This window comes from Taeniopygia guttata, chromosome 1A (assembly GCF_048771995.1).
Source record: "Taeniopygia guttata chromosome 1A, bTaeGut7.mat, whole genome shotgun sequence".
NCBI lineage: Eukaryota > Metazoa > Chordata > Aves > Passeriformes > Estrildidae > Taeniopygia > Taeniopygia guttata.
The window spans coordinates 40328139-40353897 of record NC_133025.1 but is presented as its reverse complement, the minus strand read 5'-3'; the positions used below and the strand labels follow the sequence as shown (position 1 = coordinate 40353897).

The 25759-nt window shown below is 31.7% G+C and overlaps 1 protein-coding gene across 11 annotated transcripts in view; it reads right to left on the bottom strand.

The window, feature by feature from the left end:
* Positions 1–346: 346 nt before the first annotated feature.
* LRRIQ1 (leucine rich repeats and IQ motif containing 1) overlaps positions 347–25759 on the bottom strand; it is a 105577-nt gene continuing 80164 nt past the window's right edge. For 8 of the 11 annotated variants that reach the window (XM_030260691.4, XM_072923135.1, XM_030260656.4 and 5 more), the window contains 4 exons: positions 20846–20969; positions 19234–19294; positions 14354–14474; positions 347–2613 (listed from right to left, as the gene is read on the bottom strand). In XM_030260691.4, coding sequence (XP_030116551.4) covers positions 2474–2613; positions 14354–14474; positions 19234–19294; positions 20846–20969 — 446 coding nt within the window. In that variant the 3' untranslated portion in view covers positions 347–2473. Of the gene's footprint in view, positions 2614–12929; positions 14475–19233; positions 19295–20845; positions 20970–25759 lie in introns of those variants that run through there. The other 3 variants (XR_012053458.1, XR_012053460.1, XM_030260718.4) reach the window with 2 other exon arrangements.

The window sequence follows — 25759 nt, the reverse complement described above, 5'->3', positions numbered from 1 at the left end:
AAGGTCTTTCTGCTAGCTTGAACAGAAGTTGCACCTTGCACATTTTTCTGCATTTGGTCAGACATACTGTACTTCGAACACTGCAATTCTGAGAAAAATGTGTTGGATACAATAAGACCTCATCTTATTACACATTGCAATGTTATGTAATGAAAATAGCAACATGTTTTGGCATACTTTATACCTTAATTTATGTTTGCTATATTACTTGACTTAGGCAGACTAAGCATATTATGAACCTAAAAGGCTTGTCAGTGAGAATCAGAATCATCATTCCAATTTATAATTTAGTAAACTATATATTAAAAAGCTACCATTTATCTATCTCAAAATAAAAGGTCTTAAAAATGTTGCCAAAACATTTTATTTAGGCTAGAAGGTATTTCTCATTCAGAAACATTCTGAAAACAAACAGATTAGGTATGATAATTTTTATACAGCAGATTTTTTTTTTCAATATAGATGTAGATGCAGATATAGATGATACATATATAGAAAGAAGCATAAAATCTGTAATGTCCCTTATTTACAGCTTTGGTGATGTGCAGTATATTATGGATACTCTAGACAAATAGAGGGGACAATCTGCAAGAAGTGTTAAGCAATGAACCTCTTGATTTTATATTTTGATTTCCAGTTAATACCTTTAACAGTGGTTACACACACTGCCAGGTGTAGCAGCAGAAATTTTTTAATAACAAAGCTTTTCCTACAAAATTTATAACCTTGATGTTAAAAGAAAAATAACAAAAGCTCCAATGTTTGTTGGTGACATTTAAAAGTCACCAACAAATTATTATATTGCAGATCCTGAAATCAAGCTGAACACTATACATTTGGTAACTAACTAGGTAAGATAAACATCTACTGACATTTTATTCCCTGTTGACAACCACAGCATTTCTATAGTCAGGTTAAGCAACCTGACCATAATTCCCCAGAAAGGCAGATATCTTTTCTGAAATAGAGTGCATTGACTTTTCAAAAGCAGAGTGATAATAAAAACAGGACAGTGGTTCAAAGAAGCAAAGTTATTTACTGGAGGTTTTCCATGAGATCAGACATCTTTTTATCTGAAAATGAATGCAAAGATTCACAAAAATAGAGAGAAATGCTTTTAATCCATAGTTAGATAGGTATCTCATCATAGAAAACACTTTACAAAATAACATCATATGTTAATTTAGGTACATTTTAAAAACAGCCACAACACAAGAATTTATGTTCTTCACTGACTGAAGTTTCAAGCCCCATTACCCTCTCCATCTCTTTTTCCATCTATAGCAGGTTGTGGCTTACAAAAACAGACAAGGAAATACCAAAGACACTCTTTTTAAAGATCCAATTAGCAACTTATACCCTCAAAGTGGAAAACATTAAAATAATGTTAGGCTTTGAAATCAAGGAACATTTTTTGTCCAGTATGCTGATGGACAAAGCATTGGCTAGAAGTAATGAGTTAGATATCCATGAACAGCTGAAAAAGTATTTCTTTTTCTCTAGATTTCCTTGCACCACAAAATATTTACATACGAGTTTGACACATTTACGCATGGGTCTGTCTATGTGAAAAAATTAAGTTGGGTTAACAGTAACATATAGATCTAATTTTACATTATTCCAGAACTGTTATATTGTGCTTTTATATTTCTGTAACAGTTCTGTAAGGGTTTGCCCCTCCACCCCCCATTTTCTCCCTTTAGCCAGGACCCAGGAGAAATGGGGGGTGGAGGGGCAAACCCTTACAGAACTGTTACAGAAATATAAAAACACAATACAACCCAGAACAAAATGAGAACCTCTTATTTTTTTTTTAAATCCTGTAGGAAACAGAAGTATTTGAAAGTACAAAACCATAACAGGTTGCTTTATCATATTATAACAATAATTTATGATGAAAGATCTAGAGGACTACTCATATTCCTAATAAAAGGAAAGTGCATGCTCATCATTTGTATGCTGGTTCAATAAAATATTCTGAACAGACTTCTCTGAGAATGGCATTGCCAGCTGTTATACCTCACAACACAATTTGCAAGCATATATTTTATTTTGTGAGAAAATGAGAATTCAGTGTTTCAATATGTGACATACATCACATGAACATGAACCCTTATTACATTTGGACTTCTCATCCAGTTCTTCTAAGCAAGCCTAAACTTAGTCACTGTACAACAAACCTTGTAGACTTAATCAGTTCTGCATCCTATACCACATGAACATATAAGCAATTGAAAACACAAACTATGATAGCTTACTGACAGGTTTAAAATACTTTGACCAAAAAATCCCACAAAACCCAAACCGCTGCAACCACGTATAATAAAATAAGTCAAAAGTATTTAACTGAAACTTGTTTATTGGTAATAAATGAAAATCCAACAATTGATATTCAGAGGCTTAAAAAGAAACAGGTCTTCATATGCTTGCTGTGTTTGATTAAATCAACTAGTTATCTCCAATATTCAGCTATTCAGCTAATATTTTTAAGCTTTTGCCTTTTTTTGCCTGCTCCCCATCCTCCACTTAGCTGCACTGGATGGTCTCGAAATGATATCCGTTCTGTATGAGATGGACCCAAATATGATTTTTCTGGAGTAGAAATATTCTTTTCTAAACAACAAAACAGACATGAAATTAAAAAACCAACCAACCAAAACTCCCTAAATTTCACTGTATCATATTCTTTTCAAGACAACAATATTTCTAGGTCTAATTAGCACACAATTTCTATAGTTATGTTTCAGTCACCATTTAAAAGTAATACAAGTAGTTTCACAAGGTAGTACTTTAAAAATATAAACTCCTTATCCAAAAAGATGGCAAAGTTACTAAACAAAATTACCATATTTTTAGAAGTGTCATTATCTGTCTTAAACACTTACAGAGACACTCAATGCTTTTCACAGAGAAACTCTGTGGATGAAGAACTAGTTTAGAAGATCTATCTAATTAACAATTTTTTGTGGTTATGTTAGACCAAATAAAAGAGAGATTTCTTTTGTTCAAAGCTCAGGAATACTTAAACTTAAATGCTGGATGGTGCCACAGAAAAATTTAAGAACACCTAGGAGTATGTGAAATGCTCACTTTAATTGTCATGCATACAGATTCTTAAGTAATTTCAACAATGGTTTCTAAAACACTCTTCAGACAATTATTTAAATAAAATAACCAGTAAGTATGACCAAAGATATAATATTTATTTAAAATAAATTAACATTTTACACCTGATAATATCTTTCTTTGGCACCTGTAAGAAAGAAAACATCTGTGGAAGACAACTCAAACTCTGCAAGAGAATGATATGATATTCACAATACAGCAGTTCATGTCTGTGAGTGTACATACATATATATATATATATATAATTTACACGCTAGCTTATCAAATATGTACTTTATGAACAACTTTTTGCCACTTACCAAAGGAAAATATTTTTACCTACATAGTTTCAGTATTTTTAATATTTTAATTTTTTTTAGTATTTCTCAAGAGAAAAAATTGTCTCACAATACATAGTGACAAAACAGTAGAACATTATTCTGTATACCAATGTATAAAACATAGCTATAAATTTCAAAGAGTAAGTTTCTTTGTTTTCTCATGGATGCTTTCCTGTAGCCTTCTAGATCTAAATGTCAGGAGGTTTTCCTAGCCTACAGTTCCCTTTGGTATGAATTCTTAGATTATTGCAAATGTATCTAAATAAACAGTTCTTTTGGCCACCAAGAGCTTTCAAGTATTTTTAACATTATCTCCATTCATCTTCTAATAGCTCTACAGATGTAGTCAATTCTTTTTTACTTAAAATATATAATCTACTCTAGACGTATCTCCTAAAGATTTAAAAGTCTAATATTTTGACTTTACAGCATTCACAATTTCCTTGTCTTTGGATTATTTTATTTAACACCACAAATGGTAGCAGATCTCTCTAGTAGAGAAAGGCACTTGTTAAAGATCAAAGGAAATATTTAATCAAGCAATAAACTTTTCATTAATTATTTTGCCTGGAAACCATAGCATATTCACTAAAGACTGAAACCTTCAAATTAGTAAATAAGTGTCTAATTAGTGAAACTTCAAAATAAATCTAATATTTTTTAAATTGCATGCCTTTAATTTCCAGAAATATTTTATGAAATTGAAAACATTGTTAAACAACAAAAATAATTAAGACTGGAAATTTTTGTTAAAATAAAAACAAAAAGGAAATAGCTATTGCGCATTCAAAGTGGAAAACAAAATTGGCGTTAATTTAGGCTTTTTCTGTGCACTCATCTTCAACATGATATCCACAATATAGATAAACAAGACATAGCAGTTTTTCCTATATTTCGACAAAAAATAGATTTTATTACATTATTTTTAAAACAGAATAAAAACAGATGCTAGAAAGAGCCTATGAATAATTAACTTGAAAACTAGTCTAGTAGTGATAGAGTCAATATAGGAAGACAATCAATCAACCTAATCCTAATTGCCTGCTCTGGATTATTTTTGGACTAACAACCTCACTTGTTTATGAATCTATGTGCACTGCTAAATAGTATTTTCATAATGGATTTCAGTAATCTGTACATGTAGGGTTTTGCCTCTCCACTTGTAATTATATACAATGCATTGGAAGGAATATATTGTCCTTCCATGAGGATGAGATATGTATTATTGTTCCATTAAAAAATCCCAAAGACCTGTTGTATGCAGGTTTAACACATCAGAGGCTGTTCCAAAGTCTGACAGTCATGGGTCTCTTTTTTTTTAATCTAGTCTCATTAAACTTTGTAGCATCTGCTTTAAACTTTATTATACAATTGTGACCTAGACAAACTGACTTGAATCACAGACTACCTGTATTCTTACTTTCCACCCTTTACACAGTTCTTGGCACTATTCAGCCAAATTAAAGAAAGCCATTGTAGAGAATGATCAACTAATTTGGAATGAAATATTTACAGAGCAGCTTGTTGTAAATCACCGTAAATAATTCCCTTTGTATGTCCCATCTTTCCATCTTTGAAATGGGCGTAATTATGTTTGCATTTCTGATTAAGTACTTTTGATATCTACTAAATAGTACTAAGAGATGGGTATTATTATCAACGCTGCGGTTCCAGTTATCAGTGGTGGAATGATGAAAGACAGAGCTGGCATGGAGTACCAAAAGCCTATTCCCTGAAGAAGAATTCTCAAGGATAGAGAAATCACACCACCTATTCAGATCACAGCTATTTCTCAGATGTCATATTAGTGGCTATTGTAACTAGTCATTAGCTAATGGCTAAATATTGTTTATGATTGAAAAATTGTGTCCTAAAGCAAAGGTATAACGGTATATGAAACTATTAGTCAAATATGAGAAAGGGTTTTGTTGCAGTTCTTTCTACTAGAGTTTAATGCAAGACCAAATAGAAAGATTAATGAAAACATAAGAATAGAGTCATAGATTCATGAAGGTTGAAAGGGCCTTTAAGATCATGGAGTCCAACCATTAACCCAGCACTGCCAAGTCTGCCACTAAACCATGTCTCTAAGCATCACATCCACATGTTTTTTGAACATTTTCAGGGATGGTGATTCCACCACTTCTCTGGTCAGCCTGTTCTAATGTTTGACCACCTCTTCAGCGAAAATAAATTTTCCTAATACCTAATTCAATAATGATAATCCAATAATGAATGGAATGTGCTGCAAATATGGGACTTACCTGATTGATCATATATATGCCCACAAATTACTATGCTTACTTTTACTTCATGTCTTTTGCTATTCCAGTGAAAATCTAGGTATGAGTATTTCACATGGGCTCAAGTAAGAACAGCTTTGCACTTAAGTGTAAAGTGAGCATCTAGGTAGAATTTTGCAAGAAGTAAAAAAAAAATTGCATATAAACTAAAAAAAAACTCAGTAACTTTGTTATCAATACCTGTGTTTGAGATTTTACCTGTACAAGAGATTTTCTGATTCTGATTTACAAACGGGCAATTTTTTTTCTTCAGAAATATTCAGTAAAGACACCTCATTATGAAATGGCTAGAATTTTGTCAAGATCAAGGGAATGAGAGAAGACAAGAGAATCTGATAAGGGATGAGAGTGGCACTTTGAATTGATAGACAGAACCTAGAAATAGTCCTTAAAAACAGTCTTGTTAAAAAAAGGTCACAATCCAGAGAACAAACCTGACTTTCTGAAAACCCTCAAAACATATCAAAATGAATCCTTATTATGTTTTTTCTCTTATATTTATTGATTGGGGGTTTTATTGAGGCCCTTACATATTTTTCTAACAGCATTACTAATGATGTGAACAGTTTTACATCATGCTTGGATTTGCAATATCTCCATTACCCCCTAAACTGCAGTGTATCCTGCAAATGAATGATTTTGTTTGTGAGTTAATTAAGAGAATATAGCATGTGAGTGAATCACATTACTGCTATCATAATTTCTTAATTGGTAAAATAAAAGTGACATATATGACATAGTCATATTTTGCTACAAAGAGGCATATATTTCATTAATATGCATACATATACACATTGGTATGCACATGTGCATTTGTGATTTATGAATAATTGTAAACATAATCACAATACTTTTAGTTCATGTTATGTTCCTTAAATGCATTTGTAGTGGGCCTTGCCCAAAGGCAACAACAGAAAGATTCACAGCATTTCAAAATTCTATATTTAGTATCTTTACTAAATAGAATTAGGTGAATATATTAAATGTAAAGTAACATGTTTACTAAATGTAAATTAGAACAATTACATTGGGTTTACTATATACCGTACTGATATTTTTGACAACAACTATTATTATTATTATTACCACTACTTGTACTAGAATTAAACAGAACCTGGCAAGTATATTATGTATAATTTAACAGGGTACGTGGTTATTCGAATACCAACTGATGTGGGAACAAATCTTAGCCAAGAAAAGCAATTTAATTTCTGCTACACTAAAGCAGGCTTTGAAAGACAGGCTCTAACACTTATTTACTGTACATTCATTTATTTGTAACAATGTAATATATGAAGCTCCAGTATAGTCTGAGAGACTTTCAGATGCCTGCATATAGAAAAGAAGTATTTTGAGCTTGTGTTGAAAGCTTGTCTTGCGATAATGTCACATGCTTCTATTTCCAAGCAGTCACTTTTTGGTTGTTTAATCTGTTTTCTGCTATCAATTTGTTCTGGTCTTTTTTTTGTTAAAGCCTGGGTCTTTTAACAAATGTCAAGGTTTACATATCCACTGTTTTGATAAGTAATGCAATATGTAAAATGCTTTGAATGAAATTCTTGGTGTCCAAGACGAAAAGCTTTGTTAAAAAGGTTATGATAGAAATTTTATGATGCATAGTAGACGTCATAGGACATTTATCGATCCGCCTAACATTGTATGTCTGGGGATCTAATTTATTCCAAAGTCCTTACCATATTGTATTACTTAAAAGCAAATACAGTGTAAGAAGGCATGGAGAAAAAAACCTCAACATTTTAATGAAAGTGACCAGAACGAATCCTTAGCAGCAAAGCATTTACATCAATTTAAGCTCTGGAAAGAAGGTAGGCTCAGCAGGTCTGTGAAAAAGGTAAACACTAAAATATCAGAGAAGTTAACCTTTTAATAATGTTACTTATGGATATTTTGAAGTGAGATTTTTTTTTTTTAGTTGCATTGTTTGCATAAAAATAGTTATTGTGCTGCAATTTTAATATTTCAATTTTTTTGATTTAATATTTTAATATATAAAATATTTCAATATTTTTTATATTCAAGGTAATATTTAGATAGCATTGAATTTATATAAATACCCCATGATATGTAAAGATATATCTCCTTTTTGTATGGAGATCTGATGAAAGGTAAATAGTGAATTTTGTTTGTAAATCTTCATGACTTCGTGCTGGTAGGACTAGAGACTAGTTCGAAAATTTTATAGAAACAATGAACTTAAATTTCTTTTTTATCAAACATTGATGCTCTTCTAACTAGATCATGCTGACAATTACATATTTGAATAATCTGAACTCTAAAATGTGACTTAGTCACATGGAGTTGAAAGAGATAACAATGCACAAGAATATATTATAAACATTTATTCCACACAGTTAAAATAAATGTAATTAACATTGTGCTCCAAATAAATTCCTGTAAAATATAATTATTTTCTAATTACAAATTAATACTTTCAGCACCACTGCTTATTAAAGCTTATTTGTGTTTCAGCTCCTTATCTATTTCCCCAATTTTGAGGATAAAATTGAGTGTCTGCCCAAAATTTTCCAAAAGGTTGGTCACTTCTAAGAAAATATATAAAATATTTCTGCTGCCCTTTGCAGACAGACCAGAAATCTACCAAATAACAGAGTCTTTCTTGTGGGATATGTCCAAATTTGGATCAAGTATATATAAATTGAAGTTCTTCCATGATCAGAGAAGGAATTATTGATCTTTTGGGAGACAGTCACTATAATACCAGTCAGTATGGAAACATGTTTTACCATGATATTACATGGAGCTAAGCAAGGCTATCCCTAAAGGTAAAGGTGCAAAGTCGGGGAACTTAAAAGCCAGCTATTTCATGCTGTCTGTGGCAGATGGAGAATACCTACAGGAATCATGGACAGGATAAGTATCAAAACCCCTGCAGGAAGAAGACTGAGTGAGGAGGCAAAGGGCTGCAACTAAAATCCAAGAGAGAAACGAGACTGACTCAGAATCAAGGTGAGAGAAGCTAAAGCTAACTTGGTAAACAATGCCCTGGCACAGCTGGCACGAGAGACTAGAATGACTTGACAAAGAGACTGACACAGAGCAGGGAGAAAAACACAGAGAAGAAGAAAACTGTGAATTGGCAAAGGGGAATTGTGTAAGAATAAAGAAGATAGATTACAGGGCACTAGATGGTTCCTAACTCTCAGAATTAACATAATTTTAAAAAGCAAAATAAAAGGTAATAATAAGAAAGAACACAAAGAATAAGTACATTAAGAGACTGGACTTAAGATCTGCCTAAACAGTTCACAAAACCAGGCCATATTTGGAGGCGATCTAAACTACATGATGATGAATCTGAGGAATACTGTCAGAAATAATTTGGATTCAAAAAGAAACAGAGAGTGAGAGGGAAAAAAGTAATCAGACTGTGATTTGTAGAAACAAACAGAAGACTTGATGGCATATGTGGGAAAGAAGAGTGGATGGGAGAGGAAGCTTGTGCTGCAATAAGTTGGAGGACAGAAACAAGAACCATTCATAGTAAAAGAAATGATTACAGAACACAGGTGTGGAAAAAACAGCAATGAAAAAGAGACAAATTAGAAGGAAAAAGCAAAGAAAGAAAGAGTGCCTTGGGAAAGAAGATCTTATAGGCACAGCTTTACTATCAGTGCAGCAATCTTAAGAAGTAGCCAAACAAATTACTGGACCTTGCAGTGAATGGACTTGAGAAATATTTTTGAATCTACTTAAAAAACATCCCACAGCAAAGGAAACATAAAACTGTTATTACTTACTCAAATCATAGGACAGAAATCCTTATTGTTGATCTAATGGTTCCATGGTTCTAAGTAGATATCTAAGTGAACTATAAGCCAATGTCTCAACATAGATTTTTTTTAAAGCTGGTTTCTCTTCAAAAAAATCCCCAATGAAAAACTCCCAAACCCTAGTAGAAGAGTATGAGGCTGTTAAAATTAAACACTTAAAATTTAGAATATACCTCTGTATATCTGTTCTTGAATTATTTTCATAATTGGAAGCACAGATGATGAAATTACATGAGATCTGGTTTTTTCTCCTTAGCCTGTTAAATTCAATGAAAGCAATTTCTACATGCCTTTAAAATTGACATTAAGGTAATTTTTTAATATGCAACCTCAAAGTCAATTAAGCAGCATCTTTCAAATTTCATTCTCTAGTCTGTTCAAAAAGATTAGGTATATGTTGTTTGAGTGTCAACCAATACATAGAAAAATATTTATGTGTGAAAGAAATATGCACAAGAAACCCCTTGGTAAAATATGAGCAAATTCATAGAGAGCTTAAAAATGAGATGCTTATTACACAGAGTTTACAAATCCTAAATGAAAGACAGCAGTCCTTGAACTAGAATATATAGACAATAGTTATGCTAAGAAGAAAGGAACAGGAAAGCAGTAATTTTTTAATGTGAAGCTGTACCATACACTGCTTATAACAAAGTTGAAGGGTTTCTAACAACTCTCATGAAAGAAAGGGAGGAAAAAAAAAATCAAGGTTGGGATTCTGTCAAGAGCAAAAAGAATTGAGTAAGATTTAAAAAGGAAGTAAAATAAAAGCTACTGTGGTTTTTTCCTGAGTTGGAATACTTTTCACTAAAAGAAAGGCATAATTAAACTTCATTAATTTATTTTCACTGACTAGCAGAATATAAAGTTTGAATTTACTAGAGAACTAAAACTGATAAATGTTTTTTTAGTGGCGGTATACATGGGTCCATTTTTTGAATTAGGGGTATTAAAGGAACAACAAGGTTCAGGTTTTAATTTATTTAATTTGTTTTCCTGGAAAGCAGTTTTACTGATATCAGAGGCTTCCTGAAAAGCTCGAATTCAGGGAAGAGAAGAATTAAGAATTCTGGGCAGTATATCAAATAAAACTTAGAGGCACAGCTCCCATTAGATTTCACTTTCAAATTTTGGTCAGGAGATTGCAGTTCCTGAGGCAATTATAATGAAAATAAAGTTTAAATTTGCAGAGAAAAAAAAAAAAATACCCACAAAACTGTGATGACAGACAATGTAAAATATGTCCAACATTGTTTGGTCAGAAACAGATTAGGATGACAGAAGGTAGCTGATAGTCATAGCCTACTCACAAATTGGATATTAACATATGCAACAAACCACACTTTCTAGCTTGGTACAGAAAATGCTTATCCTCTAACTCTTGCAAAATATTTCTATGCCCATCTTGCAACTTAATGCTGACTACAGTACCAGTGTTCAGGAAAGTATTATAACAAAAAATTCAACCAGAAATTTATACCAATGTTTATGGAGTTAATAAAAACAATAAAGAATGGTCAGACCCCCTGCCTCCCAACCAGCCCCACCCAAAAAAACCACCAAAAAACAAATAGAAATAGAAAGTAAAAAGTAGATACTAAGGAGCATAAAGCAATAGCTATGAAGGAATATTATATTCCTTCTGGAACATAATACAAGCATGGTCTTAGATCATAATGTACTGGCCATTAACAGATGCAAAGTCCTAAATTAGACAGATAACTATTTACTCTAGCTGAACAATGGCTACTCTTTCTTTATGTTATACATTTAAAAAAAATATTTGGTCCATTTAATGAATAGTTAGTTTTCCCTTTGAACATGTAACGGGGAAGCAAATCAAATACTTTAAAGTAAACAAATGCCTTCCTTAAATCGAGATATACTGTTAAAAGCATTCCTTTTATTACTTAATTAATTTAGCTTTGTCAAGGAACAGAATGAAGTTAGTTTAGGATTAATCTATCCCATCCAAATTTTTAAGAAAAAAATAGGAAATTTGGCTTTTAAAAAAACTTAAAATAGTTAAAATCAGAATTCAAAGAACCTGCCTTTGGAAAAAAAAGATCTATAGAAAGAAAATAAAAGTTGGGAAGTTCACAAAATATTTCTTTAAATTCACACGGGATTTTAGAAAGGATAAGTCAAGATTTTAAGATAATAACTTTGAAGTGTAGTATGTTTTGTCTAACAAAGACATGATAATTCATACATTTCTCTGTATATATAAAAAGTATTTTATTTCAGCATCACATGAATTTGATCAAGATTTTTAGTAAATATATTTAAGAATCCATTATTTTGTATTCGTAGACTTTACTTCTCAGCCTGTAAGATCTCAACAGTTTATTTATACAATTTCTAAATTACAAGTTATATATAAGGAACATGTATGATACTCCCAAATAACAGATCTTGATTCCTAACAATAATCGACTTCTGAGGAACAGCCACAACTATGGATGTTGTAAAGGGAACTCAGTAATATTTTATTAATAAAGCTTGTCAAATCATTAGGTTGAGATCTGAAAAAATGGTACAAGAACTTAAGAATTTATTGAAATGACAGCATCTCTAAGGGGACAGCATCTTTATAATAATCTAATACAACTGCAGGTTAACTCAAAGGGAATCCACCTACTAAGTCACTGAAATAATTCCAAGGCATCTTAATTTAATATTTCATAAGTCAAAACCAAGAGAGACTATAGAACAAGAAAGGATTCTTTAACAAATACTTTCTCAGCAAAGGCAAATTTATAATTTTTTTCAGATTAAAGATATCATGGGGCTAATGATTTTATTCTGATAATTGAAAAACAATAGTCTTTGGCAAAGAGAAATAATGTAATGAACATATTTCTAACCTTCATTTCATATGAAATGCAAAAAGGTGACACTAATGTTTGTTTTTATATATCATAAGTGACACAATTGAATGTATCATCACTTTTTAATTTCTTAAATCCATGGTGATAAAACTTATAAAGACACATATGCAGAAACATATTTTTAAATATTTAAAAATACATAAGACCTGGGCTTTTTTTCCTTAGTTCCTGGACTACTGAAATAAGAACAAATATGTAGGTATGGTGTAGTAAATGTGTGTTTTTTTAAAGTATATTAGCAGACATTGTAAACTCTCTCTTTCTCTCTTCACTCCCGCCCTGCCACACTTATGACTCTGCCAATTGGTTGTTCTTTCCTGCTCCTTTCCTAATCTCTCCTTCTTGAAGGTATAGTGAAATGGTACTTTTTTATTTTCCAAAGAAAACTTGTTCCCAAGATCCACACAGGCAAGTTCTACATGTTGAAAGAATTAATATTAATTTATTTTTGGTTAGAGTTCCAATATAGGTTACAGTCTAAACAACAGTTATACACTAATATGAATGCAGTGTATACTATTTAACTCAATCATTCAAGATATGGTCACATTTTATTCTGGATATATGAATACAATGATAATTTTGTCATTGACATCAGTAGTTTAGAATTATCACACCTAAATTCGGGATGTTAGCAGTTAGGAGTCTCATCTAATTTAAATGGTGTGGCTGCATCACTAGCCAATGGAGAGAAACAAAAAAACTAAGGACACAATTCATTCTTTTCTAAGATGGCAGGCACAAAGACAGAATTATGTTATTTTTCCATTGGTACAATTAACTTAGACTATGATGATAAATTTTATGTAATCTAATTTTAGGAATGTAAAACAAATGAATAAGCACAAACATATTGAGTCACTATATTTTTTGCTTGTGGTGAAGTAATGTAAATAAATCTTCATTCTAAAGCCTTTACAAAGTATGTCAGAAAAACAGAGATTTTAAGTATTTTTACATGTTTTTCTTGAGTTTTATTTTTTTAATTGAAAGTGGAAATTCAGCATATATAAAAACATAATCAAAAAGTAAATCTAGCAATTTATATATATAAATTATATGAAATATCTGATTACTATTTTGACAACATTTCAAGAAACTTCATTACTTAAAAAGTTTTAGGAATTTTGATAATTTTGCCAAAGTTATTTAATACAGCTTAAATTTTCTGTAATGTGCTTTTGGGGGGGTTTATGTTTTTTATTTATTTGAAAAAAACATTGTACACAAATAGAAAAATAGAGTATGTAATATTATCAGAAATACACTAATTTCTTCAGTTATACATTAATTTCTTCAAATTTCTTAAGTTATATTACACAAAATAAGACATGAAACAAAATTCTATAATTTTATGACATTCAAGATTTAGTTTTTTTCTAGGTATAGATTTTTTTGTTACCTTCTGTGGTATTACAGTGGTGAAAATATAAGGCTTTAAAAGAGTCCTATAATACTGAGTTGTAATAAGTTCAGTGGGATCATAAACTACAGCATGACTGGTAATCAACATGACAGAAATCTGTGCCTTGATTTGTGATATGTGTTCTGGTGCTCAGGTAACAAAACATGTATTTTTCAAAGCGTTTTTGGAAATAAAACAAGAGGAAGATTAAAACCAAATCTTTTTCATACTTAAGGGAAAAGAAAATCTTCTCAGACCTCAGCCATGAGAAGATCTACAATACATCACAGGGAAATTCCCATTAAAATCACAAGAGGAAAGTCTATTGATATTATAGCTTTTAAACTGAACTGTAGTAAATGTATGAAAAGGCTTTAGATAAAAAAGAAACAGAAAGATAAGCAGCATGTGTTATTAAGGATTCCAAGCATGCTCAGTTCTACCTAGCATTTTAAAGTGATCTTTAATACTGATATTGAAAAGAACCATAACTTACTTGAGGATCTTGCTGAGTGTCTGTGTGGCGGCTTATTTTTTTCTCTGTTCTCAGTCAAAGCACTTCCACTGGCCATGGAAACAAGGTCTAAATCCATGTCTTCTCTGCTTACAGGGCTTGCCTGGAAGCAGTGGGAGAGAATGTACACAATCATGAAACAAAATATAACATTTTCTGAATGTAGCTCACATTACTCCAAATAAACAAACAGGGTCTGTCAAACAACCTTCTTCAAAATGATACCACAATCCTTTTTTGTTGCCTAGGCTGAACAAATGCACTATGTCAAAGCATTTTTGTAAATAAGAGCCGATCTTAAAATTGTGGTTTGTGATCTGAGTCAATGCAACAACAAAAGAAAACATTTTAGTACAGTAATTTTGAAGAAAATCAATCTTGCATAGGGCTGATGAAACCTTAAACAGCTTAAGATCATTTACTGACCAGTCTATAATTTAAGTTATAGTTGAATGTCAGAGATGTCATATTGGATTATTTCCTGCAATATTTATGTTTTATCCAGGACACGTATCACTTCAATCAGTCATGGGCCCAGTGAGTAATTTAATCTTTAAGATTTTTGCTAATTAACCATAACCATCAGACAACATTTTAATTATACTTTAGGCAAGAGTATTATATTAATTATAAACTCCTGACATCCAGTGATGGTATGTTTTGACATGAGGCATGTTACCTGCACACAAATATGACAAAAGAAAAATGAAAATCGTGTTTCATTTTAGCAATGCTATTTTGGGAACATGTAGGGCAAAGTTTAAAAACCAACCTGGAAGATACCTCCCACTGCAAATTGCAAATTGTTATTTTTGCAGAAACAATTTCACATTTACTGAAGAATGAAACAAAAAGCTATTCAGCAATAAAAGCAGCCTCTAACAATAACAAGATACTGAGGGCCATAACAATGATGGGGAAAAATCAGACACTGCTAATGAATAGTCTAAAAAACTCCCAGCATTCTCGAGTCAGGATGGAAGTACTGAACATAAGAATTTACTTCTCTAGTCTTTAAACCTTCAGAAGTGAAGTCCAGAAAAGCAGATTCAGTCTTTCCTCTCTCTGGGCAGAAGAGCTAGGTGTCTTTCAGAACTAGATGTCAAACTGGGTATTTCTTTTTTAAAAACAAGCTACAAAACTAACTACAAGAAAGGAAAAGACTCTGCTAGTGGTAATGTCACTTTTTATTATTATTAATTATAATTAACTTTTGCTTAATATTGTAGTAGCAAGACTGCTCAACCAGGTATCGAGAGACTGGGTCTCAACTACTTCCTCAGGGGGCTAAAGCTCATACCTCCCTTTTTCTCAGGAAAGTGCTGTTACTATGAAGTTGCAGCCCATTCTGGAGGAGACGATTTCCAGACTTCCTGTTCAAACTACCTCACTGTACCAAAAGCAGCACTGCACCAATGCAGACAGGCTTTGTAGTCCAGTCTAACTTAGAGAACTCAGATGAAATGGAGACCTGTTTCATTTCCTTGTCTTTACTCAGTCACTGTTTAATGTAAAATTCATTAAAAAGTCCATGCATTTTCAAATCAAAACCTCCAAAGATACAGAGATTTTACACTCTTCCTTCGTGATTGCATTCCCTTTGTGTCTGCACAGAAAGTTTATCCCTTGTTTTCTGATGCTTACCTTTCATATGCTTAATGATAAAGAATTTATAGTTTTGCTTTGCACTAGTCTTTATTATTGCTCTTAACATCAATATTTAGTTTTCTCTTCTATAGCATTGCCAAGAAGCTTTGAAAAAGAAATGTGTTATCCTGCCAATTGTTTCTATTTTATTGACCTTAATATTTACTGTTGCTTTAAGCTTGTGAGAGCTTTCTATGTTCAAAGTCTTTAAACTGAAAGCTTTTAGTCTTTCATTAGTAGAAATAATGCAATGATTGTGATGCTCAAAGAGATTCAAACCAATGGAAGTGATCATTCTTATTTCTATCTAACCTGTTTCAACACACAACAAAAGTCTTTTTAATGTCCCAATTCCTAAAGATTTGTGGCCATGAGGCCACAAATTTTATAGAGCTAGCCTTTCCATGGTAGTATTATTCAATCCCTACCATCACAGAAACAAAGGCTTTATCATCATCTTTGTTATTTTATTTCAAATAAATGATAGTGTTTTCACCCAATTACAGTCAGACTAATAGTTAACATTGTTTCAATCATTGGAGCAAAATTAATTTTGGCTTTTTAAAGAAGCTGACTAAAAGTCCTCTGAAGCTAATTAAAATCTTCCCTTTTTTATTTTTTATTTAGAACCAGAATTTGGAAGAAATTTCATATACTGGCCCAGTTTTTTGCAGACTGTAATATTAACTTCCATCTGTAGTGATCACCAAAGTAAACTCTTGAGACTTTCTGGCATTTTTTTTTACTACCACAAACCTTTCTTATTAGAATTAATTGAAAATTAATCTCAATCAGGAGGAATCTTTGCCTTGAACACAGCTTTCCATCTGTATATTTGTCTATTTCTAGGTAAAATTATCAAGATGTTCTGACATCTTCAGAGATAAAAGGTGCTTTTGAATTTGAGTTACATATAAATGTTTGGAGATACTGATCAATAGTGAAGGGGTTAATCCTGTAGGTAACTTAAACTTCATACAAGAAAAATCAGGAAGTCTATCCTTCTGGCTATTCCACAAAATCATATTAATTTAAAATAATTTAAACTGTAAGTCAGCATGCCTTCCTAAGCACTTCAATGGTATTACTAAGGAGAAAAATCATCAAAATTACTAAGATTAACATAATAAGGTCTTAGATTTACTGAAGGTTACTACAAAGCAATAATCCCCAGTGAAAAGACTTTATATGCAACCACTGAAATGCAATTCTGTATTCTTGAAAAATAAAGTCTCAAATTACTGGAATGCCCACAAATATAATTTAGAAAACTATAGGAAACTTTCAGAATGCAGACTTATGGAACACATGAAAAACAGGGATTGTCTAGCACATCAGAAAACTTCATGATCGATCATATGGCATAGGTATAAACTACTGGAAATGCCCAGGAATGCTTTCCTCTTCTAATGCTTCCTCTCTCTCTTTGCTTTTTGTATATATTTTCTACTTTCAGTTTACAATAATTTTTTTTAATAATAATTGCAGCTGTTACCTTGATTTTTATCATGCTTTCATAGCTTTTATGTAAGCTATTGTGCCAAAACAGTAGGAGCATGTTCATATTTCAACCTTTAAGAGAGAACTCATATAAATTTTAAAACCAAAATTCTCCAGTCATTTGTGTGTACAAACCACATCATTATTTTACTGCCTGTATAGTACTGCTTTCTGCATTAGAGATACGTTGTATTCCATTTTCTATTTTTTGAACCCTCTACTGCATTTTTCGCTGTATTTCATTCATGTGGAACAGCTATGTTATTATGTGGCACAGGCTGTGACAATTCCATAACTTTGCCAGTTATGTGGGCACACCGCATAATACTATTGTGGGATTGCAGTAGTATTTTGTGGACAGAACCGCTTAGTGCAAATAACATACAATCTACCTATGTGCACATATGCTTACCAATAATTACATAATATGTAATTTAGATAACATTATTAAATTATGATTTGCTCAATTTACTGTTAGACTCCACCTAGCAAATAACTATTGCTGCTGCTGCAATCAAACCGTACAACAGTAGTTTGGTTCATGCTTACAGCCTTGTAAATTTTAGAAAAACTGAAGTATTGGACACATTTGCCAGAGAAAAATATTTGACAAAATTTGACTTAATGAACACAGTAATAGTAACATGTAAGGCTTAAAATATTTTTTTTTCAAAGGTGAATTTTATGAGAGTTTATCGAATAATTTCCAAAACATGCAAATTTCATAGGTTGTAGAGCTAAAGAAGGAAGAGGCTAGAAAGGGGCGAGATTGCTCAGAGAACAAAATGAGGCATATGAACATAATCTAACTGGGAAATATGCAATATTTTACATCATGTATATGAGTATAAAATACTAATTCTGCTTAGCTTCAAAAATTTTGCCCTATGTTTTACACCCCACAAAATTTTATCAATAAGAATATTGCCAATATGGAATTAAAATGTAAAGTCTATATATATAGACATATAATGAGTATGCATTGGCCTGGAGGCATCACAACTGCTTGCTATTAAAGGAACCTCTGGGTATCTCTGACACAGTCTCAATTTTGTAAATCTTCAAATTGTTAAATTGCTCATATTTCCCCTTCTGCAAACTACATCACTACCCGTTTGAGAAAATCTAATTTTTATAAATGCTTCAAAAAGAGTGAATAATGAAAAGAGCAGATGGGCATTTTAAGATCTAAAAAAAAAATATTAAAAAGAAATTGTAGGAATAAGTATGACTTCCTGCAATGTTTTCAATAATGTCAACATATTAATATATCATTCCAACTTACTGTATTTCAATCAATGAAATTTAAAGCATATTAGAATGATTTAGGTATGTTAGATACAGAATTTGAGAGTATTTAAAGTTGTTTAATTGACAAGAATACACATTTTCAGTAAATAATGTAGTTGGTACTGAAACTTATTTAATTTTTTTCAACTTTTATTGAAAATGCAGGTTAAAAAGCTTTAAAAAACACACAGTAGCATTTGATGTCTTAAAAACAAACTCAGTGTCAGATCATGAAGCTAGAACCCAATGCACCTACATGGGGTTTTGTGATATTTTCTTCTGATCTCCATCAGGGGATGACTCGATTGCCAAATAGAGATAATACTACTGAATTATATCAATCAAAAAATTATCCTGTTTTTACACCATGTATGGATTGGAAAGACCGGAATTCTGCAAAATCCCACAAAGAAACAAGTTCTTACCACAAGCTGTACTTGTCTGTTGTCACATATCGCAGGATCTAACTCAGGCAAAAAACGATAGCTGGCAAAAATGTAGAATATAAATTTCAGTAGCTCCAAGTGTACTGGGCTCACTAAAATACCTGTACAGAACCTTGTCAGGAAACAACCATGCTTAATTATTTAAAATAATTCCATGATTAAGATGTGTCAGGGAAATTAATACTAACTGATAAAGTATCAGAGCAATTACTATTAGTTTTCTTGTACTTGATTGAAAAAGTAACTAACAATTGTTTATTCAAATGATAGAATATTAAGTTAAGCTATTCTAACCAGCATGATTTTTTGTGTGTGTTGACATAAATTGCAGAAAAGCCAGTGTTCACATTACTTTTTGTAGGAATAAAATTGTTTTCAGCTGAATAAATATATCAGCTGTTCTAAATTGTCTACCAGTGAAGTTTGAATGGAGATCAGTTGGACTTTTGGCATATTAAAAAATGATAAAATGATCCTTACAAAAGTCAGGACAAATACGAGGGCATAGCATACACCTGCAGAGGTAGCACAATAATATCTTAGAAAATTTATAGATTGCTGTGTCTTCTTACTTTTAAACATCATTACTTGTCGTATTTCAGCATTTTCATTCAATTTAAAAGTCATGGAAATTATCTTAAACAAACACATTGAGTATTTCTTTATTATGGATGATGATTGAAAGATAAATATTTCTGCAAAGCCAGATAAATATTACCTAAGGAACATGTTTTTCATATAGTTTCTACAATCATTGATACAAGCAGGACATGTGGCATATTTTTCTGCACAAGACAGTACAAATTGCAACCCATTTTATTATAAATAATTTAAAATGAAAATAATGATAAAATTATTATACTATTATATAGTATTGCTTGCCTACTGACACTTTGTTTGGTTTTCTTAGAGATGCTTGGCAGTGTCTACTAATGACTTCATTAAGATAACTAATGCCTTATATTGAATTTATGACCAAAATACACTTGCTATGTCCTCATGTTAGTTTAGGCAATATGAACCTTTCCCTTAATTGTATTGACATTTTACCTGTTTAATAACCAAAACTGAACATAGAATGAACATGTTTACAACACTTTAGTACCATGTAGTTTAAAGATGTAAACTCTGGGTTTATGTTTTGAAGACAAAATATAAGTACACATTCTTTAGTTATAGAAAAGTATTTTTTTACTTCCTTAATCAAATCTAACAATGTAGCTAATGTTACAGTTGATTTAATTACATAAAACCATAATATATACCAATAACATTATAAAATATATGATGAATAAGCACTTTTTTCTACACTCTTTTCAGTCTAAAACCCACTGCATTGCTAAAGTAAAATGAAGCAGTTATCTATGATAAGATTCTGAAGATTTTATAATTTCAATTTCTATGTGGAAGAAGTACCTATACAATGACTACTAAGCCAGTTCTAAAGGGTGCCATATTTGGGATCCAGAAATATGGTGTACTGTCTGCTAGCTGCAAAGTCATGTTTGTTTTAGAACCATTAACTTAGGTTTTAGTTTACAAGAAAAATTTAAAATTAAAAAAAAATCTAATTTAAAGGCAATGACCTCACCACTTCGTATTTCTGGAACTGGCTGCTTCATAATCCAAAAGCTGTGCATGAAGCCATTGGTATGTGAAATCTTTTCTCTCTAATTTGTCATCAAAAGTAGCATCCAGCTGAGAAATTTTTTTACCTGGGGAAGAAGAGAGACACTCCTGTTTTTTGCTATTATTTAAAAATATTTTCTTTAAGAATTCCTAGATAAACTTGGCATTATAGCTTCTTGGAAAAGAAAAAAGGCAATGACTTCATTTTCATGCAGAGTCCAACTATTTACAATTCCTTCAGATATATTTAAGAAATACTTTTATATTAGTTTTAATTTTATGGTTTGTTTTCTCTTTTGGGATGTAATAGCCTTCTGAATAAATTTATTTTATTGGGAAATAAATCTATCCTTTGTTATGAAATCCATATAGAAGTATATGTTATACATACATTGGTTGTAATAGCTGCGATGAATGTTGCTTACTGTGCTATCTCCATAATTAAAATATGCACTCACTTATACTTATAATTCTACTTAGCAATCTGTAAGGTTAAAAAAACAAATCACTGTTATATGCAAAAGTCAACACATGGCAATCTTATTACTCTTATCTGTCTTTTACTGATATGATCTCTTAAGACATTTAAGACATTTTAATGGCAATTTCTGATTTGGATTCCAAAGCAATTGCATTTATGATATTATTTTTCAGAAATTACTACTCTTGGATCACAAAAGATATTCAAAGGTATAGAATAAAACAGTGACATTATGGGGAAAAAAAAATATGTATATCCTTCAGTTTTTGGACCATTCTGCTGAATAACAGACATGGTAAAGAGCATGAAGAAGAGGCTGTCAGAGTTGGAAGAGCGCACAGAGGAGCCATCATTGTTGCATGGCAACATTCATGGATTAGAATAATTTTTTATTTTCTATCCTCATACAAAAACTTTATATGTTAAATGTTTTTAGCACCTTCAACTCAGGGCTTTTATGAGACATTTGAAAACTTTTTTTCCTTTTTGGTACAAATGTTTATTTTCTTTCTCTTTGATATAATTTCAGATTACACTGATTTATCATCCCTCTTGCTAGTTATTCCTTTTGTTTTTCTTTCAAAGATTCTTCTTTCCTCACTGATAGGTGAATATGGTAGCTACTAGAAGGTTTTTAGCAAACTGCAGGAACACTTGAACCAGCAAAGACCACTTTACACCAAGTCCATTTGCTCACTATGGATGATTTAACTTTCAGTAACTCCAAAGGGAAGGTGGGGTGGGGACTGAGATATCAAAAGTGCCGTAGTTTTCATTCATGTTTTGACAGTATAAACTGAAGTTACAGGATATTCATCAATTCACCTTTCAAGGGATTTGGCATATTACAGGTAGTGTTTTTAAAATTTAAATTAAAATTTAGAATTTAGAATTTACTTTGCATAAACTGCAAAATATGCAGTTTTTGCCTCATTGGCATTTTACCTAGCTTTGCTGCGAGCTAATTGCTTTCAAATTTTAGCTCTAAGTTAAAGTATCAAAGCTGCTTATTTCATAGTCTGAAATACAAATAGGTTTTGTTTATTTGTCTTAGAATAGGGAGTCTCTATTCAAACCAAATCCATTCCTTAGGCTGAATGTATTCATTAGTAAGGTCCTGGTCCACAATATAAAGTCGTATCTGTCTTGCTAGTTACTCACAGACTAGAACTTCAGAAGAAATTATCCTTAGTTGATATAAAGAACTCCCATTTACCACCTTAGAAAGACAGAAAATGAAAATCTTCGATGGACAGTCACTGTATCAATGGAAATGAGGGTGTGAGGGCTGACTAAAAAAGTCAAGCAGTGAATTACTTAATCAGTGCCAAATATCGAAAGACTGATATTGAAAGACTGTTCATCATCTTCCTTTATTAAAGTGGGAACTATTTATTTTTTTCTAAATTTATGATATTACCTTCCTGGTTCAGGACTAGAGTTATCTAACCTTTCCATTTTGAAAATACATAGGTTCCAACTCCACTGTTATCCTTACAGCTCTTCATTCAAAGACAGATGTTGATTTATAACAAGAGTAAGACACATTGTGAGTGACTTCCTAAGAGGACTTCATCTGGAGATTAAATCTTCCACGTTTGTTCTCCAATGAGGAATAATCTCCCAAGAAAACATATTTATTTTTTTTCTTATCTGTATTTAGAGAAAAGTTGGCCCAGCGTTCCTATCTTTCTAAGAATAAGTATGTCTTGCAATTAAAATTATTTGTATTTATACATTCACTAAAGTGTTTCTATCTTTTTCTCTATTAAAAGGGAAATCAATATAGGGGATAAACCAGAAGTTCATGTCTGAGTCTGTGTCAGCAATGGTTGAAAAAAGATGAATGTGCAGTAAATTATAATAAAGCTTAAAAAACATATGAATACTTTAAACTTGGTAATTTATTTTCCAAAATTATTTAAATAAATTTCTTTAGTTGCAGTTTCAATTTTTTATTTAATTATGTTTGAAACACAACAGTTTTCATTTAATAAACTTTAATTTTTTTTTTTTCATGTTGATTATTGAAACATAACTGAAACAAAAATGTCAGCATGGTAAAAATGCAAACAAAGAGTTTTCTTCCTTAAAATTATATATGATCTTAGACAGAATATTCTTGTTCATATTAGTGTTAATAGTAGCTTTTTTTCTCAAACAGGCAGATGATCTTCAAGATTCGTTTATAATGTTGCAGAAAACTGTATTCTATTTTCTTATTTGAAACATACTTATATCCTTCCTTTTTAAGAGCAGTATCTAGCATTTTTATTCTTACAAAAAAAATCTATGTTATGAATTAAAACACTGCATTATCACTTTTCTATTCCACTTATGAACATCATGTGTTCAAGAATCTGGTGTATCAGTATCATTAAGATGCATTTGCTTAGTAGCTTTCTTAAATTAGGGCTATGGGTTTTTAAAAAACCTGGACCTGATTTTGTAGAAGTATTAACACTCATAGAAGTTTCAAGGAGCTGTAAGCTTTCTGCATCTTTGAAATGGATCAGACCCATAATCTTTAACTGTTAAACGCGGACAACTCTAAGACTATCAAAGAAAACAGAAATACATCAAAGAAGGCATCAAAACCCAAATTAATTTCAGAAGTATTTAAAGTATCATACCCTCATTAGACTATCACTCTAAGAATTCAATCTTTTTGACCTTTTTTTTTTTTTACATGACACACATGTTAATAATTTAAGATTGGAATTGTCTTGTTTGGCATTAATACAGTAATGATTTTTAGGTGTTGCCAAATAATCATTCACACAGATACTGTGCACTTAGGCCAGATACAATGCAGCAGTCAGGGCCACCTACTGGCAATTTCCACAAAATCTGAGCATCTAAATAGGGAGAACTTAGAAAAGCCCTGGCATCTGAAATATCTTTGGAACTGCATATTACAGGAAAGTAACAGATTCTTTTCTGGGTCACCAAATCCCCATGCAAACCTGTAAGAACCTGAACTTTGATATTCAAAAAAATGTCATCCTTCATCAGTCAAATTTGTTTGCTGAGTGTGCTGTGAGACAGGACGACTCACATTCAGTATAAAATATGGGTGCTATTATGTGTTTTAAATTAGACTATTTCTGGATAATCCATTAAGTGAACTAAAGGAGAGGGGCAAAGAATCTGCGGACTATTTCAGGTGAAGTAAATTTTACATGGAGTCAGTTTTCTTTCTTTCCTCCGAGATATATAGATCTTGTGCCCTCAGCTGTAACTGTCACTGTTAAGAGGACTGAAACACAGCCAAGGAAATAGTTTGGCATGTGGAAGCTGGAGATTCAAATCTCATCAGGATAAGGGGTACTTGAAACCCATGTTTCCCTGTGGCAGGGCAAGTGCTGTTAACAGCCAGCACACAAAAGGAAGGAGGATGGTTACACAATGTCTGCATTCAGAGTGAACTCAAGTTCTGTGCCTGGAAAACACCAATCTTGGTTGTAGTAAATGACAGCTATTCCACTCTTCATCGATTCATATGCAAAAGGATGCTAAAGAACCTGATTCAACACAGTAATTTTTTTTCCAAATCTATTTGTTGATGATGGGAAGATAAAAGGTCAAACTTTAATTTATCATGCTTATAAGCTTGCATTGTATTGAATCTTTAAAATCTTGAGTTTAGAGGGTGACTTAAATCACTTCAAACCTTGCTTCATAGGGAGTACAATACAAATAAAAGACTAAGAAACCTAAGACCTACAATGTGAAAGAAGGGCTTGGAAATTCTTCAGCATCCTAAGTTTTCCTCCCCTAATAAAAAAATCTGTGACAAGAGTTAATTTTCTCAATATATAGTCTAATTTCTACTGTCTTCTATACATTAATATATAATGTGTGTATTACACATTTATAAATTACCTTGAAATCACAAATCTAAAATCCAACTTTTTAATCTCATTTTTTTCATGTTATAAAAACAACAAAAAATCTTATTTCTGACACAGTCTGTATAATACACACAGAACAGAAAGTAAGAACAACATGAGTTGTTCCTGCTATTAAGGCAAAAAAGTGAAGTATCTGTAAAGAAAGGAAAACAACAATAATTTAAAAATTACAACACCCCACTGCCCTTCACCCCAAAACCCAGCCATATACTAGAATGTATGAGAAATTATAGGAATTTCTTTTTTTCTACAGAGAACTTAAAACATTTGTCAGACATGCACTTTGTCAGGAGTCACTGAATACTCACATCCATTACATAGCAATCACAAGAGAGCCCAAATTGTTTTGGATAAAGAATGGTATTTAGAGTGGTCCTTATCATGCTTACAGGTATTCTGTGACTACATTTCTACATTTATGGTAGAAATATATATGTGACTTCAAGACAGTTGGCAACATCAGGTGGCAGAAATTGGTACA